The sequence below is a fragment of the Lycorma delicatula genome, chromosome 13, assembly GCF_047948215.1.
Source record: "Lycorma delicatula isolate Av1 chromosome 13, ASM4794821v1, whole genome shotgun sequence".
Classification (NCBI taxonomy): domain Eukaryota; kingdom Metazoa; phylum Arthropoda; class Insecta; order Hemiptera; family Fulgoridae; genus Lycorma; species Lycorma delicatula.
Window position 1 is genome coordinate 25,887,078 of NC_134467.1, and position 17,056 is coordinate 25,904,133.

General features: G+C 30.5%; 1 protein-coding gene across 1 annotated transcript in view; it reads left to right on the forward strand.

Moving 5' to 3' along the window:
* Positions 1-597: 597 nt before the first annotated feature.
* The window catches only part of LOC142334043 (uncharacterized), a 30,776-nt gene continuing 14,317 nt past the window's right edge, over positions 598-17,056 (forward strand). The window contains exons 1-3 of the mRNA XM_075381710.1: positions 598-666; positions 11,922-12,074; positions 14,297-14,425. Of these exons, the coding sequence (XP_075237825.1) occupies positions 598-666; positions 11,922-12,074; positions 14,297-14,425 (351 nt within the window). The remainder of the gene's footprint in view (positions 667-11,921; positions 12,075-14,296; positions 14,426-17,056) is intronic.

Here is a 17,056-nt window from a genome sequence, read left to right on the forward strand (position 1 = left end):
ATTTTAACGGAAGTTTTAATAATATTTACTATTTTAAGAGAAGAAATGTTACCAATTGACTGCCATCTTTAGACAAATTTTTTTTTTTTGTAATTTATTACACACTTTAAGGATGTATTTAAAAAAAAAAATCAACGGGTGGTAATAAATGATTATTTTTTCATTTTGTACAACCAATGGTGATTTTCTTTTATTTATTTACTTATTTTCTTTTTTTTTATATTGCCACATGGAAATAGAATTTTGTAGCTTATGGAAAATTCCACGCCTGGCCGGGATTCAATGCCGGGACCTCCAGATGAAAGGCAGAGACGCTACCACTCCTCCACTTCTTCATTATTTCTATTATTATTTTGTAATAGTTATATTAGCAAATAATTTTAAACAATATTAACAGAATTTTTCATAAATTTTATTCTTTCTTTTTGAAGTTTTACTTTCCTGGGACCATACACGTATGCTGCAATAAGGGAACTATAGTAAGTAATCAGTCAAAAATACGGGCATTTCCCGACGTTTCATGACTTGGAGACCTCAAAAAACAAAAAAAAAAAAGTCGGGGGGCTTAGTAACCTTTTATTGGATTAACAAATTTTGATGAAATTTGACACAGATACTCAAACTTTGACACAAACTCAGGGACAGTTTGTTGGTAAAAGTTTGAAGGTCAGTATCTTCTGGAGGTGGGTTAGATAGTCGTTTTGGGGTCGTTTTCTCAAAATTTTGCCAACATTATACTACATTTATTAAGCTCAGTACATGTCTTACAATTTAAAAAAGAAATTGCCCCTAATATTTCCCTTCTCCAAAAAATCGAAAAAATTATCTTTTTATTTATTGCATTATTTTAACCGATTTTTTTGTCTTCCTACGGATAGTAATATAGTGGAAGTGGCCCAAAAAAAATAAAAGAAATGTTTTGGAGGCAATATTGGGGTGAAAGTTTAAAAATACCGATTTTTTAAAATATAATAATTTTTTAAACCTTTTTTAGTTTATTTAATAATAATAATACTACAATAAAATTTCATCATAATTCACCCCTACCCCAGAAAAGAAATCTTAGGTAACTTTTTATAAGTTGTACATTTTTCAGTGGAATTTTCTTTTGATTTGTTTCATTCAAAATAATAAACGTAGTGAAATCAAAAAATGTTTTGGTGGTAATTTTGGAAATGGGGAACAGAAAAGAATAAAAATATATAGATTTTTTGAATTTTCTATAAGTTTTTTATTTATCATTATTTTTCCACTAAATAAGAATAAATATCTAATACCAGGATAGTATAACTAAAAAAAAACAGGATAGTATACTAACTTCATTTAATTTTTGTTTTCTTTTTTGTCTTCAGTCATTTGACTGGTTTGATGCAGCTCTCCAAGATTCCCTATCTAGTGCTACTCGTTTCATTTCAGTATACCCCCTACATCCTACATCCCTAACAATTTGTTTTAATATACATATTCCAAACGTGGCCTGCCTACACAATTTTTTCCTTCTACCTGTCCATCCAATATCAAAGCGACTATTCCAGGATGCTTTAGTATGTGGCCTATAAGTCTGTCTCTTCTTTTAACTATATTTTTCCAAATGCTTCTTTCTTCATCTATTTGCCGCAACACCTCTTCATTTGTCACTTTATCCACCCATCTGATTTTTAACATTCTCCTATAGCACCGCATTTCAAAAGCTTCTAATCTTTTCTTCTCAGATACTCCGATCGTCCAAGTTTCACTTCCATATAAAGCGACGCTCCAAACATACACTTTCAAAAATCTTTTCCTGACGTTTAAATTAATTTTTGATGTAAACAAATTATATTTCTTACTGAAGGCTCGTTTAGCTTGTGCTATTCGGCATTTTATATCGCTCCTGCTTCGTCCATCTTTAGTAATTCTACTTCCCAAATAACAAAATTCTTGTACCTCCGTAATCTTTTCTCCTCCTATTTTCACATTCAGCGGTCCATCTTTGTTATTTCTACTACATTTCATTACTTTTGTTTTCTTCTTGTTTATTTTCATACGATAGTTCTTGCGTAGGACTTCATCTATGCCGTTCATTGTTTCTTCTAAATCCTTTTTACTCTCGACTAGAATTACTATATCATCAGCAAATCGTAGCATCTTTATCTTTTCACCTTGTACTGTTACTCCGAATCTAAATTTTTCTTTAACAGGGTATAAAAGTTATTATACATTTCAGTATACTCTGTATAAAAAAGTTGGCTGCTGAATTTAAATATGGTCATATATTCATTCAAGATGATAAACTTTCCAGATACCCAAAAATCGTTATGACTGATGAAATAGTCACAAAAAACACATCATATTAAATGATATACACAGTAGTAAACTAGCTTGCTGATATCGCAAACATCTGAATCGACTATACCCACTATAAATTACACAATGTTTTGAGAATGCAAAAGCTTTCTGCTCAATGGGTGCTGTGTCTGTTAACAGTTACCTAAAACTACATTTGACTGAACTCTACTCAAGGGTGTTAAGACTTATTTAAACCTGATTTCACCGAGTTTCTTGTATGTTTTATAACAGTACATGAAACATGGATTCATCATTCTATGCCAAAGACCAAGCAATGGGAGACCTTGATGTGATGTTCATAGACACCTGGAAAAAGGCAGAACCATCTCTAGGAAGATTTACTTTATTACTGGTTTTGTTGAGTGTTATTTGGGCTAAACAAAAAAAAAAGGCTCTTTCACCACAACATTACATATACACACTCATCTCAGATTATTGCTGCAAAACTTTATGACCTACTCCTCGAAATGCTTCCTCATGCACCATATTCACCATATTTGGCTTCTAAAACCTGAAGAAATAAATGGTTGTCTGAACGAAGATTCACTTCAAATGTTGAAGTCAAAGCTGGGAGAACCACTTATTTTTTTAGACCTGGACAAATCGCATTATATGAGAGTATTAAAAAGTCGTTCTAAATATATCAAATTGCAAGATATATACATTAAAAAATATTAAAAGTTTCTGAAAAATCTTGTTCTTTTGTCAGTTTGAGAACATCCCAAATTCTTGACAATGACTGTTGCTTGAGATTTTCATTCTGTGTTTTATAATAAATTATGCTTTTTTTTAATATAATTTACCCTTTGTTATAAGCTGTTGATATTAATTTTTTATTTTAATTACTTCTATTCTTGCTGTAATTTTGTTTTTTGAACTACTATATCATCAGTGCCTGATTTTATCACTAAGTTAGAAACCATAAATTTCTTTACTTTTTTTAATGGAGTCAAATCATTAACTAAAATTTGAAATATCTGTTTTATATTTAAATTATTAAATTCACTTGCATACTTATATGACTATCTCCTAATGTTATTTGTTCATTAATTATTCTCATAGGTAGTAGATACTTCATTACAAGACAAAACATCTTTGCAGCTTAATTTTAACACTAATGAGGAAGTTGAAATTTAAGAAACTCATTCACAAACAGTAAAGACAGAGGAGATTGAATTACCAAGTCATGTGAGTAAAATATTTATACTATGTTGTAATTTATTCCGTTAAAAATAATTTATATTTATTATAATTAATTATAAAAGTAGTTAAAGATGTGGAAAAATTAGTATTACTATCATATTAATGCAATTGCGTTGAAGAGTGTCTTTGTTGTTCTGAAAGTTATTTACTATTAATGTGGCAGATTGGCGTTTATTTACCAGTTGTTAAAACAGATAGTGTGAGAGAATGAGCTGTGTTGAGCAGGCTCAACACAGCTCATTCTCTCACACTAAAAAAAAACAATCTAAGCAATCTAAGTAAAACAATCTAAGCTTTTATCTTCTTCCAGAATAAATTGTGCTTAATTCTTTCTTTTCTTTTTTTGTTTTTAACAAAATTGAATAATATTTCTCATTAACAATTTTCTGAATGATAAGGAAAACCAAGGTAAATAGTAGCTGATCTTTAATTCTTTGGTTAGTGAAGAAAATTTTGTTACTTTTTTTAGTAATCTATATTTCTATTCCATACTCTGTATATTCTACCCAAGATTGTAATAGTGGACTATCAAGTTCAAGCAAATTTGTTTACTTTTTTGAAATTTTGAACCAAGTAATGTTTTTTAAATGTAAACATCGTTGACTACCAAATGAGCTGAAATTTCTTGTATTTCACAATTTTATAGCATTTAATATAATGTGTGTATTGTAAACAATGAGTTCATGTGGTATATTTCTACATTATTCCCATAAAATTACTAAAAATGATATATATATCCGCGTGTATTTATTTGTAAAACTTATAAAAAATAACATAGGTTTAAGGGTTTATTAGTGCATTCAATCATTTGGAATAACCCAATATGTTTCTGGGCATGGTTTTTTGCGGACTACTTACACAGGATGGGCGGAGTACCACAAGGAACTGTAACAACTGTGGTGAAATTGACACCGCTGAGCATGTCATATTCTCATGAGTCAGATGGAGGGATCTGAGGACTCAGTCGCTGGATCGATATGAGGTGCAAGTAAACGACATCATCAGAACAATGTTGGAATATAAAGAGAAATGGGATCGAATTTCTAGTGCCGTGACAACAGTAATCTGGATCAAAGCAGAGGAAGAGAGGATTAGGCAGTCTAAGTAATTGTCGACCACACGCCATTGGGCTGGCTGAGACTGCCGACGAGGGATGGTGGAAGGCGGTCAGCCTCTGGGGGTGGCTCCTCGGAGTCGTTGTAAGGAGATCGCCCCCTGGGGACACCGTTGCTGCCGTTCTGAGTCGGTGCTGGGAGTTCTCAACGGTTGCACGGAGGCTGTGTGTATGCATTACGGACATACGCACTCTAACAACATCTTACGGAACCTGTTAGCGAGCCTGACACATTGACCGTAAATGGGATTCTTCCACCTCTATGAAAAAAAAAAAAATAGTAACTCGAAGTGGGCTGCAACCGCGCGTTCCACGTAGAAATTCGAGAAGCGCGTTTGAACCACACTAGTGAGTGCTTCACTATCGCGCGTTGGCCAGATGCCTGATCAAGCACTCTGTACTGGCCTTTTACATTTATCCTCCACCAACGTAAAAAAAGTAACTAATTACTTATGAAATATTTAAAGTATGTTTTTATAAAAAATATATAATTTGGATCAGTTTGTCGTTACCGAAGTTTTTATTTTAATTAATATCATCGCCGATCGTCAACGATCAGAATCTATAAAGTAATGAAAAATGATTACTGGTTTGTTTAATTTATTAACGAAAATGTTATATTATTAAATGTCGGAGCATTTTTTAAAAATAATTTAATAAAAAAATCGTTTAAATTGTTTTTAATAAATAACAATCGCTTCTAACAATTTTATGAAAATTTCAATAAAGTTTTGCATTAAATCAATTTAAATGTTCATTAAGTGAAAAATTATTTATTAAGTCTGGTGTATAATAACGAATAAATAAATATATATTTTTCCAACATACATCATAGATTGAAGTAAAAAATTGCATGTGTTGGCATCATTGATCAACACGCCTACTATTTGTGTGACAGGGTTATTACTTAAAGATCTATATCCTAATTTCAGTATTATTTATTGTTTGGGTTCTCATTTGTTTATCTAAGTAAGTAATTTTAAATTATTCTACTATAAATTAATAGAATTTAATTTTGATTTTTTTTTTTAATAGAAAAATTGATAGTGTGGACTTTATCTTGTGATGTAAAATCGTTAATTTAAGCAAGGTCAAAAAATTTCAATATAATTTGTTGACACATTATTATTATTAATTTGTAAATAGTAATTTTCTTCATATTGAACTGGAATTACAATACTTATTTCGTATTTATTATTTTCCAGTACTCTCTTTTTCTCTTTAGCCTGTGGAACCACTGTACGGATTACTTCAGAGGATGCGTGAAGATGTTGTATGAACGTAAATGAAGTTTAGTCTTTTACAGTGTAAAGTCGACCATTTCTGAAATGTGTAGTTAATTGAAACCCAACCACCAAAGAACACCGGTATCCACGATTAATTTTCAAATCTGTGTGAAAGTAACTGCCCTTACTAGGATTTGAACTTAAGAACTCGACTTCGAAATCAGCTGATTTGCGATGACGAGTTTAACCACTAGACCAACCCTGTGGGTTATTTTCTGATACTAATAAAAAAGAAAGTTGATAGTTGACAGTTTTGTAATAGACTGTTGAAGCTTTCAAGTTGTAATTAATCGAAAACACATCAGGTTGATGATAACTTATAGCAAATGTAAATTTTTTGATTTGTGTCAGGTAAAACTAACTAAAATAAACAGAGGTTAGTTACAAAAAAACTGTTGTGATTCTCAACAAATGAAAAAATTTGTAATTCAAGCTCTCAGAAGTCTATAATTCACATTTAATTTTCATACTCATGAGAATCTTCATTCATTTAAGCAGATTATAGTCCTTTTGTAAATATATCACCCCTCAGATTATCTATTAAGAGAATTTGCGTTGAATTGACACTAAGTGTACCCTTTAACTTGATGTCAAGCCAAACCAACCATTTGGTTGCCTCTTTTTCAGCAACATATTCAACTTCCAAGAAAGAGTGATCCACATTTCTGTAATTTACTTTTCCACACAACTGGTCTACCACAATATTTTAAGTTCCACTGGTCGATCTTCGAGTGACTTTGTCATTAACTTAATCGACATCACTGTACGCTTCAATTTGTCTGCTGGTTATTTTACCATATCTAATGCCATCTTCAGAAATAGATTTCAGATATCTAAAGTTCTTTTTACCAAATTAAAATGGGTCGTTATTGTTGGACCCTGTGCTTCAGAAGCAGTATTCAAGGCAAAACTTAAGTCTGGTGTTGTGCCTAAAACTAAACAATTTAAGTTTCCAGCCATTTCCCTGTAATGTTCTCCATTGGAGATTAGAGGAGAGTCCAAGAAAGTTCAAGTGATAAAAATAAAGGTTTACAGTTGCTAAACCCATCTATTTTTGTAGAATTAGCTTTGCATATACAGACTGGTCCATCTCTAAAAATTTGCCAATTACAGTAATCTTTATCCCAGGATAAAATGTTCCACTTCATGAGATTTTAATTCAAATCAAGAATTTAACTTTGTAATTAGGCTTATGATCTTTGAAGAAGGATTTATAAGACCGTCATCAACATGAAAAATTACCACAATTTTTGTACTGTGATACGTGCAAGGATCAGTCTTGTTTTCTTCTAGACCACACTGCTATAAGAAGCCTGTTAGGTATTTATACCAACATTTTGAAGCTTGTTTAAGGCCATATGAACTTTTTCATAATTTGTTCACTTTTTTGTTCAATCTTATATGCTTGATGTTATCACATGAACACATTCTTGTTTAGTTTTCCATTGAGGAAATCTTCACATCAAAAACAGCTTTAAATTCAAAGCTAAAAATGTGACTGTATTTAAGCTGGAAACGGGGATGAATGTCAAAATAACCAATCACTGGATGTTGACTATAGCCCTTAGCAACTAGTCTTGCTTTATATTTAATGATGTCATTCGAATCAGTGTTCACAGCTAACACCCATCCACCCTTGACAATCTGGAGGGTTTTTCTCTAGCTGCCATGTTTGATTCTGATGAAGAGAATGTTTTTATTTCTTCATCTATCACTTTCTTCAATTCAGAAGCTGTCACTGTGCAAACCTCTTTATAATTTGAAGGTGTTTCATGGAAAAGGAAAAATACTCTTCCTCTTGATACCTGGAAGGTTTCTTTATTTGTCCCTGGTTAATTAAATGGTATTTATATTCATTATCTCTTACTGCATGAGGAATCAAATTTTCATCTGTTGATTCTTCTTCAGGAATCAACTCATCTTCTAGTTGTTAGATTTTTCTGTAAGGTCTTTACTTGGTATGTAAGAAAAATTATGAGTTAGATTCATGTAATGTTTCCAGTCTGAACTTAATATCCCTGCAGACAGCATTTTACTTTGTTCAAAAACTAAATTCTATAACCGTAGTCTGCATATCCAACTATATACCCTTTTCATCATTTTCCATAAAATTTTCTTCCTTTCTGGTCTGTAATCCAAGCAAAACATTCAGTTTCAAAAATTCTTGATTGATATTCACTTCTCTTTCAGAAACAACTCAATAGGGCCCTTTCTTTCACTTTTCATCGGTGCTGTTGTATTTAATGTATATGTAGCAGAAAGGACTGTGCACTTCATGCTTCACCTATGAGTGATTTGGGTAGATGGGAGTGCAGAATGCAACCAGGATCTTGCAATGCAACCACGATCTTGCCATCTCACAAATGATTATGTTTTCTCTCTCAGCTACACCAGATTGTTGTGTAATATAAGATGCCATCATAGAATGCCTGAGACCAATTCTTGAGTGTATTTCTGAACACTCGTATTATCATATTCCTTGCCGCTGCCAGTGGGAAGCACTTCCAATTCTAGTCTAGCTTGAGTTTCAATAATAATTTCAATTCATTTCAATAAAATAAGTCCAATTCTACTTCACTTCAGCCTTTCTCAAAATGTAAATTGTTCTGAAACTTGTATGATCATATTTAAAAGTAAATAGTGTCTGTGATTGTAAATATAATTTACCTCTATGGTAACACAGACATCAGCTTACACCAGTTCATTATCCAAAGATAACCTTTTTTATCTTTTACCAAATGACATTGTATGATTTTTCCCAGACACAGCCTTTACAGAATTCACTGTCACATCAAATTTCAATTCCACGGTCGTTCAGAAATAATTATATGTATTTCATATTTTGATGTCCCAATCTTTAGTTCTTGCAACAAACCAGGCTTTTCTGAGACAGCATAAGCTTTCTCAGTAGAAGGGGAAATAACCTTGACAGCTAAGCTCATCTATTGTTTTGCCTAAGTGTGTCATTTTCATTTGAACTTCATTGTATGTGGCAAGATGAGTGACAGATTTGTTTTAATTTCAACCATACTTTGCGGGCAACGATGCAACTAGCTACCCTTAAAAGAGAGTTCTGTTTAAAGAAAGAATAGTTCTTTTCTTTGTTCCATTTACTTTTGTTCCATCTACCAGTTTCTTCTGGTAATCAACACTTCCAGTCTCAGGCTTCATAAGGATTCCATTGACAACTTGAAAAATTTATCTTGCTCCAAACATGTCTGCACAGTAATATGTCTATAAGTTTTTTAATTTTCATTGAAATAAAAGTCTCGGCTATAGATCCCCAACTTGATGTAGAAGAAACAACACCACATTGCTTGATAACCCAAAACTCATAATTTGGAAAAACCCAACCCTCATGTCTATTTTCCATCTAACGTTTTAATAACCGAAATCTGCTCGTCATGCTACTATATCAGAAAAACTTATTAAAATAAATGGAGATTGGTTACAAAAAAACTATTTATTTTGACACAGGAGCAAAATCACAAAAACAAAAACATTTCCACATTAAACTAAATACATATGCTTACTTAATAATATCACAAACTATCGATTCTATTAAAAAGCCTCTGAAATCAAATACCATTATACAAAAATTAGAATTATAAGTAATATATGAAACTGGTATATAAAACATATGAATATTGTACATAAATATTAATATTCCTTTACAGTTAGTTCTTGTTAATTAGTTTTTAAGATGTAACAGGTAATTTGTTGTTATAAATGATAATTGAATAAATGTATGTTTGCTAAAGTGAGTGCTACCATCAACGTAACGGTGCTAGGACACTTAATGGGTTGGTCACTTGGCTTTAATTAAAAGTTTACTTATTAAATCTAAAATTTACTATAAAATTTGAAATGTATAACATGCTTGTAAGCAAAGTGTAACATGATGTAGAATGAAGATGTCAGGAAGTTCCATAAACTTGTGGTTATTGGAATTTATATATCTAAACAAGCTTGCATTGTTTGTTTCTTTTTTTTATTCTATTTAATCCGATTAATGGTAAATTAGTATTTTTTCCCCATTTTCGGTAACTGTTATTATTGTGGACATGTTAAAAAAAAATATTTATTCTAAAATGGGATATATCAATTATAAAAAATTTTGAGAGATCACTTGAATTGATTATAAATATGAAAACTTCACCTAACAAGGGGTGGGCAGGCAGTCAGTCAGCTTACAATGGAATTTATTAATACCCATTTTGTATAGTAATCAGAGGGGGTTCTTCCATTAAATACAAAATAGCGGCTTTCAACTTGGCATCGGATAATTAAACATGTTTGAATGATTGGCATCGGATAATTAAACATGTTTGAATGATTCAAGTAACTTATTTGCATATTTTCAACCACAGCAGCGTTTTCAATCATTGTGGTTTTAGCATACCTGTTCCCCGAATTCATCTTTCCAAAGTTTCAAATGTTTTATGATCTGGTATTCTTTGATCTGGATAATTTTTCCAGTATTCATACCTAGCACCCATTCCATCTTTATTTACTTTACCATAAATTAACAACATATCCATCAACTCTCCAAATGAAAACAAATTTGTGGTATTACCCATTATGAATGAATGACTGACCCGACAATAACAGCACAAATACTCAAATTAATATTCAAATGCTAGACACTAAACTTAATTGTTGATAAGCTGTTATTGCCAACCTATGAAAAAATAAAAATTTTTGATTTGTTTTAAAAGGATGTTTTTCAAATTTACCTTTATAATTTTCAGCATTTATATGTAAATTGTTCTGTTAAAACTTGTATCACTTTTCCGACCTGTTAGTGTGTTCTCTTTGTAATTAAATTTGAATTTTTCAAATATGTGTTTAATTTTAATAGATGTTATTTACATCAATTTTCTCAGAATTAAATTCTGTACAAAGTTAATAGAAATTTTTCTTTGTTTTTGGTAGATTAAAAAAATTATTTTACGAATCTAAAAAAAGTTTTATTTTTTTACAAACATTTTTGTGTTTTACCGTGTTTTTCTTCAAATCTAAGTGAGATAGAGGTCTGGGATTATTTTTATTTACTTTCTTAGATCAGAAAATCTAATTAAACCACAAATTTAACCCCCAATTTCTACTTAAAAATTTTAGTATAGTTTAATTTTACAGAGGGAGCTAAATATTTCATGATTCATGAGCTGAAACTCTCTAATGAAACTTTTTATAGTTTATATGAACTTTTTTCTTATTTTAGACTATAGAATCATCTCTTCTCGAGAGAATGTTAGCAATTTGGAATCGCCTGTATAGTGAGGTACATTTACTTAACAGTTCTAGGTTTTAGCAGTTCTTGTAATTTGCCACTTGTTATGACACTTAATCAGTCACAAAAGCAAAATTCAAATATAGAATAATATAACAAGATGTTAAAAACTTCATTTAAATAATTTTGATGTTTATCATGTTTAATTACATTAAAACAGAATGTAAACTTAACTGCATTTATTGTTTCACACATATACAAACAGTCGGATTCATCATCTCATCTCTTCTGCCAGAATGAAATTTTTGGAAAGCTAAGGATTGTACAGCTAACTGTGAGGCTGTGACTACACTTCCAATATAAAAAGAATTCTGTTACAAGCCCTACAAGGTTCACAATGCCTTCTTGTAAGGATATCCATATGAGTGATATGTAGTTCATATGACCTCCAATTCAAAGAATCACTCAGTCAAAGGCCGTGTCACATGGCCTCACAGATAAATGTGAGCTACATATGGCACCCATTACAATCAGTGTGTTAATATTATTCGTCTGTTGTTATCTCTTTCGTTAAGAAGAAAGCTTGTTTCAATATCAAATATAACCTCGTTCAAGTCACTTTAAAACATAAACCAAGAACAATCATTATGGAATTACAAGAGAGGTGTTTATGAACAGTCTTTTTTATATATGTATTTTTTCTTTTTATGGATATTTATTTTAATTTTCGTATTTGCTTTTTTGAATTTTTTTACAGATAATGAATGGGCCTGTAAATAATACTTTTATTAATGAAACTGTGCATCTTAATAAAAATATTAAATTAGAGACTGAACAGGATAATGTAGCAGAAATGATATGTTTTTTTTTACCACATCAGATGACTGAAACTGATACATCATCCGAGCATGTAAGTTTTTTAATTTTTTTTTTATGTTTGGCCGACTGAGGTCCATGAAAGCAATATTTTGCTTTCATTTTTCTTTCTGATATGTATTTTCTTTCCTGGTTTTCCAACACTTTGTCATTCTATTACTTTATTTTTGCCTTCTCTCTTCTGATCAAATGTTTTTTTCTCCCTCGCTTTTAAATTCTTAAAATCTTTACTAGTTTTCTGAACATTGTTCTATATTGTACTGTCTTCTTCAAATATTTTTATTTCATTTAGAAACACTAAAATCTATTATTTCCATTTTTTTTTTTTATATTGATATTTTTTTGATATTGATGTCTATAGAGATGTTCTTTTTGTTGAAAATATCTTTTGTTGGTAGGGTAGTTTTATTTTCCTCATTCTTGCTTGATTGGCTTCTTTATCTAAACCATTAATTTTGATTTTACTCCCATATATTTAAATTTGTTCTTTATGATTTTTCCATATTTCGTCTTTAGGAACTTGAGGGAATCTTGGTTGGTCATGAATTCTGCCTTTTTAAAAGAAAATTTTAGCCGTATTTACCCTGCAATTTATTTTAGGGAGTTTATTGTTCTGCTGACTTTTTGAGGTTCTCCAAAAAAAAATTGTAATGTCATCAACAAAGGCTAAGCAGTTAGTTCCAATTCCTTTCAATTTCAGACCCAGTTTTATTTAGTAATGTATTTCATGATTCTCTAATTCTGCTGCCATCAAGCCATTACCTGCTACCTTGTTTTTTTAATTTCTGAATGATTTTTTCTATTTTTATTTAATTATGTGGTTTGGATTTTTCATTTTTGACGTTGCTGGATTTTGGAATTGAAATCATACCTCGGGTTTTTGGTAGTTTAATAATTTTTCCAAGTACTTGTTAGAATTTTCCAATTGTCTTTGTTGTTAAGGCCTAATTGTCCATTTTTGTCCTAAAGCAAAGGCTGGGTGATTGGTATTTGGTAAGTGTGGTAAATATAAAAATTTATTTATTTATTTAATTCAGATAGTAACCGGACATGAAACCCATGAATACAAAATTATAAGTACATGCCTGCTTTACATTATAAAGGTAGCCCAGTAGTAAGTGATTTTCTATCAGAATCAATTGAAATATAAGAATATTGAAAATTATGCTTAAGAAATCTAGTTGGCATATGAAAGTCATAAGGTTGCAATAAATTAGGATAGTCAAAATAATTACTCAAGGTTTTATAGGGATATATTAAAACTGACCTTGTCAGAGATGATTTAGTTGGTATTTTTAACAAATTAAAAGTACGAGTAGTTATGATTAGTAAAGTGCATAGAATCACCGATTTTATAAGCAGCATGTCCAACAAAGATTCTATGTGGTATTTCTAGCAATTTTAATTGCAAGTCAATAAAAGTCACCAGACACAAAGCCATAATTTGATACCAGATATAAAAAAGCATAACCTAAAGTTCTGAAGAGTTAATATTTCTAAAATTTGTAGAGAATCGCTTAATAAAATTTACCATTTTTAGTGGCCTAGGTACAGTAAAACCAGTGTATTCACTGAAGAATAACTTGCTATCAAAATATACACCTAAGTCTAAAATAGGTGATGCTTTTAGTAATGAAATATTTTTCAGTAAATAATTATATCAACATTTGCAAACCTTCCAAATTGAATATAAAAAAAATTTACGTTAGAAGAAATACTATTTAAGTCGCATCATTTTTGCAGAGTTCAAGTTGATTTGAAGTAATTGAATATAAATTAGATTTGTGGTATATTTAAACAGTTTCATATTATCAACAAATAATAAATAATGTGAATAGCGGATAATTAAACTAATATAATTTATAAATATTAGCAAAACTGGAGAACTCAAATGTACGCCTTGTCTTACTCTAGATCTAACATAAATAGGCTTAGAGATAAAATTACCGCAACAGTTTAAAAAATTATTTGATTGTAAAAGATGACAATTTGTAGAAAAATTTGTAAGGTGAGAAGCAGCATTTTTTACCATTAAATTTGGATGATAACATTTAGCAAAAGAATCATTTTCTAGGTTTTCCCCATACCTGGCACAACCTGGCACATTAAAGCCACCTAATAATAGTTTAACTGTGGCTCGACTTAATGTGTATGGTAAGTGAATTAGAAATGTAATTTATTTTTATTTTCTAAATTATACAAAAAAGTTATAAAATATTTTGCTGTGTAGCATTCATTTTTTGTTTTTTATTACAGGAAGTAGATTTACTACAGCTGAAAGAGGAACTGCTTGATATTAATAATGGTAACATTGAAAAAGATCCTTTAGCGATTGAAGAGACCAGTGCTGTTAAATCAGAAAATTTTAAAGTTGAAAATAAAGTGGTAAGGGTGTATTACATATTGGCTACTGTGGAACACCAATTATCCAGATGGACCTTTGCAAGGCCAAATCTGAATAATAGAAAAAGATATTTTAAAAGTTTTTATCATTTATATTGCGCATATCATTCTCATGTTTAACGGTTAACACAACAGTAAAAATAAATAAATGGCATTTCAGTAAAATTAAAAAAAAATTTGGAACATACATATGTACAATGTAAGAAAAAGAGATACAGTAATACGGTTCAAAAAATACATTGTGTAGAAATCTGCTTTTATAATTAGTTAACAAATTAAAAAAAAACAGTAAAATAAAGATCAATAAAAAAATCCCTGTTGAAGCAAAGATTTATTTGAATAGTGTTTAAATTTTTCAAATAATGTAATAGTTTTTTTTAATTTTTCTAGTCTGGATTTAAGCGCAGTCTAGTTAACTGGACATCTGGAAAATTGGCATCCCACTGTATTATTTTTTCATTATAATTGCCTAATATGTAATTTTTGTTCATTTAACATATATATATATTTATTTATTTATCCCACCAGGCTGTGTGGTTAATGTATTTTCCAAATCTATGTTTTAACAGCTGATTTTTGAAGTTGAATGTTCTCAGGTTCAAATCCTGGTAAAAGTTAGTTGCTTTTTTATGAACTTAAAAGCTAAAGAGTGGATACCATTATACTTTGGTGGTTCATTTAACCACACTTCTTAGGAATGATCAGCCTGAGTCTGTACAAGACTACACTTTTGCGTCCTAGATATCAACATCATCTTGTGAACTAAGTTGACATGATGATGACTGAAGGATGTGAATATACATGTTTCTGTGTATATTTTTATCACTGTAAAAAAACACGTATGATACAAATTAACACTTTAGATTAAAAACTGCTATAAATTATTTTTTTATGAAAATAGTCCAAATATTTTTGAATTTAGACAGTCAGAGTTCAAGATCACACAATAACAACAAATTTCACATTTGCCAATTTACAGAACTGTTACTATATTTTAATTTAAAACTAGTTAATCTTTTCTTTTTTTAAATGAGTTTTTAATGTTTTTGTAATGTGATAATGTTTTGAGAAATATATTTGTATTCCTTCTTAGTGTGGAAATTTCTAAAAGAAGGGACAGCGCAAAGACCAAAATCATTTTCACAGCAATATCATGATATCTTTCTTATGTTGTTTGCAAAATAAACAACATATATTCTTACTGGTGTAGGTTTTTTTTCTATATCTGGAATATATGACGGAAAATGTCATTCATGGAGTCTGAGATGATCGTCTCCTATTCAACAATTTGCTCAATAAGGGCTTTTCTGAATTGAAGAGGAGTATACTTGCCACCACTTTTCTTTTATAAAGGTAGAGTGTTGAATATAGTTATATTTAAAAGTTGGCAGAACTGTTTTTATACCACACTTTTACTGATTTTCTTTTGAGTGGGAATACGCTCTGCATTTGAACCGCTCTATTAACTCCATCTTTAAAATTATTATAATCACTAACAATATTTGGAACCATTGCCTTCTTTCCTTTCCATACTAGTTCTGCCCAATCTAATTGTTCAGTTTTCATACAAGCCGTCTCATTTATCTTGTCACTTCATCATTTTTTTCCTCCTTATCACTCACATACACACACACACACACACTGCATGAATTTAATTTTTATTTAATTTGTTTTGCAGTATATTTTTTGGAATACCGTGCCTGTATTTTTTGACAGTATCCACTGAGTTTGTATTTCGCTCGCTCAAAGCCAGAGCAAGTTCAGGGCTGCAATAATAATTGTCTGTGAGTACAGCAACGGTTTGTCTAACAGGTTACTAGATTCTAAAAGAGTCATGATAATAGTGGTGTAGTCATGATTTGGATTATTGCAATTTGTGTGTGCACCTGCATAAACTATCAGGCTATTATAAATATAGCCTGTTTCTGACTCTGAAATAACAGAGTGTTCCATTTTATTCTTATAAACTGAATAAAGCTTAGCCTACCTCCGCAGCAGTAAACTTTCAACCACAAAAATTTTTTTCATATTATTAAATTTTTTATTTCTCTGAATCTGTTTTTAAGGTGCTTAGTCAATAATCGGTTTTATTTTTTGGAGATGGGCTAGTTTTATTATCGTCAGTAAAACACAGGAAACATGACAGTAGTTTGACCCTTTTATGGGGTAAAATTTTTTCCAAATCCATGAATAGAACGGGGCTTGTTTGTATAAATGTCTTTCGATTTGTGGCTTCCAACAAATTCCTCATAGCATATATACAACTAGAAACAAAAGCATCTCATCAATATCAGTTGGCGGTTCCCACAGGTGAAACCTCAAAAACTGGTTAGTATTTTTTTTTTAAAGAAAATTTTGACATAAAGATTAGTCTGCTTCATTAAAACTAATTATCATATCATATCAACTAATTTATCAGTTAAAAATAACCAGAATAAAGAATATATATATTGTTACAGTCATAAATTGGAAAGTTTGTTCCTGGAGTACCTATAAATATTTGAGCTTAGCAAAGCTTTGTAGTCACATCATAAGTAAGCCATTCGAAGACTAATGTTTTGTCTTTTTTTTTAGCAGTAGATGTTAGAGTTCTTTTACCTATCTGATCAGGAG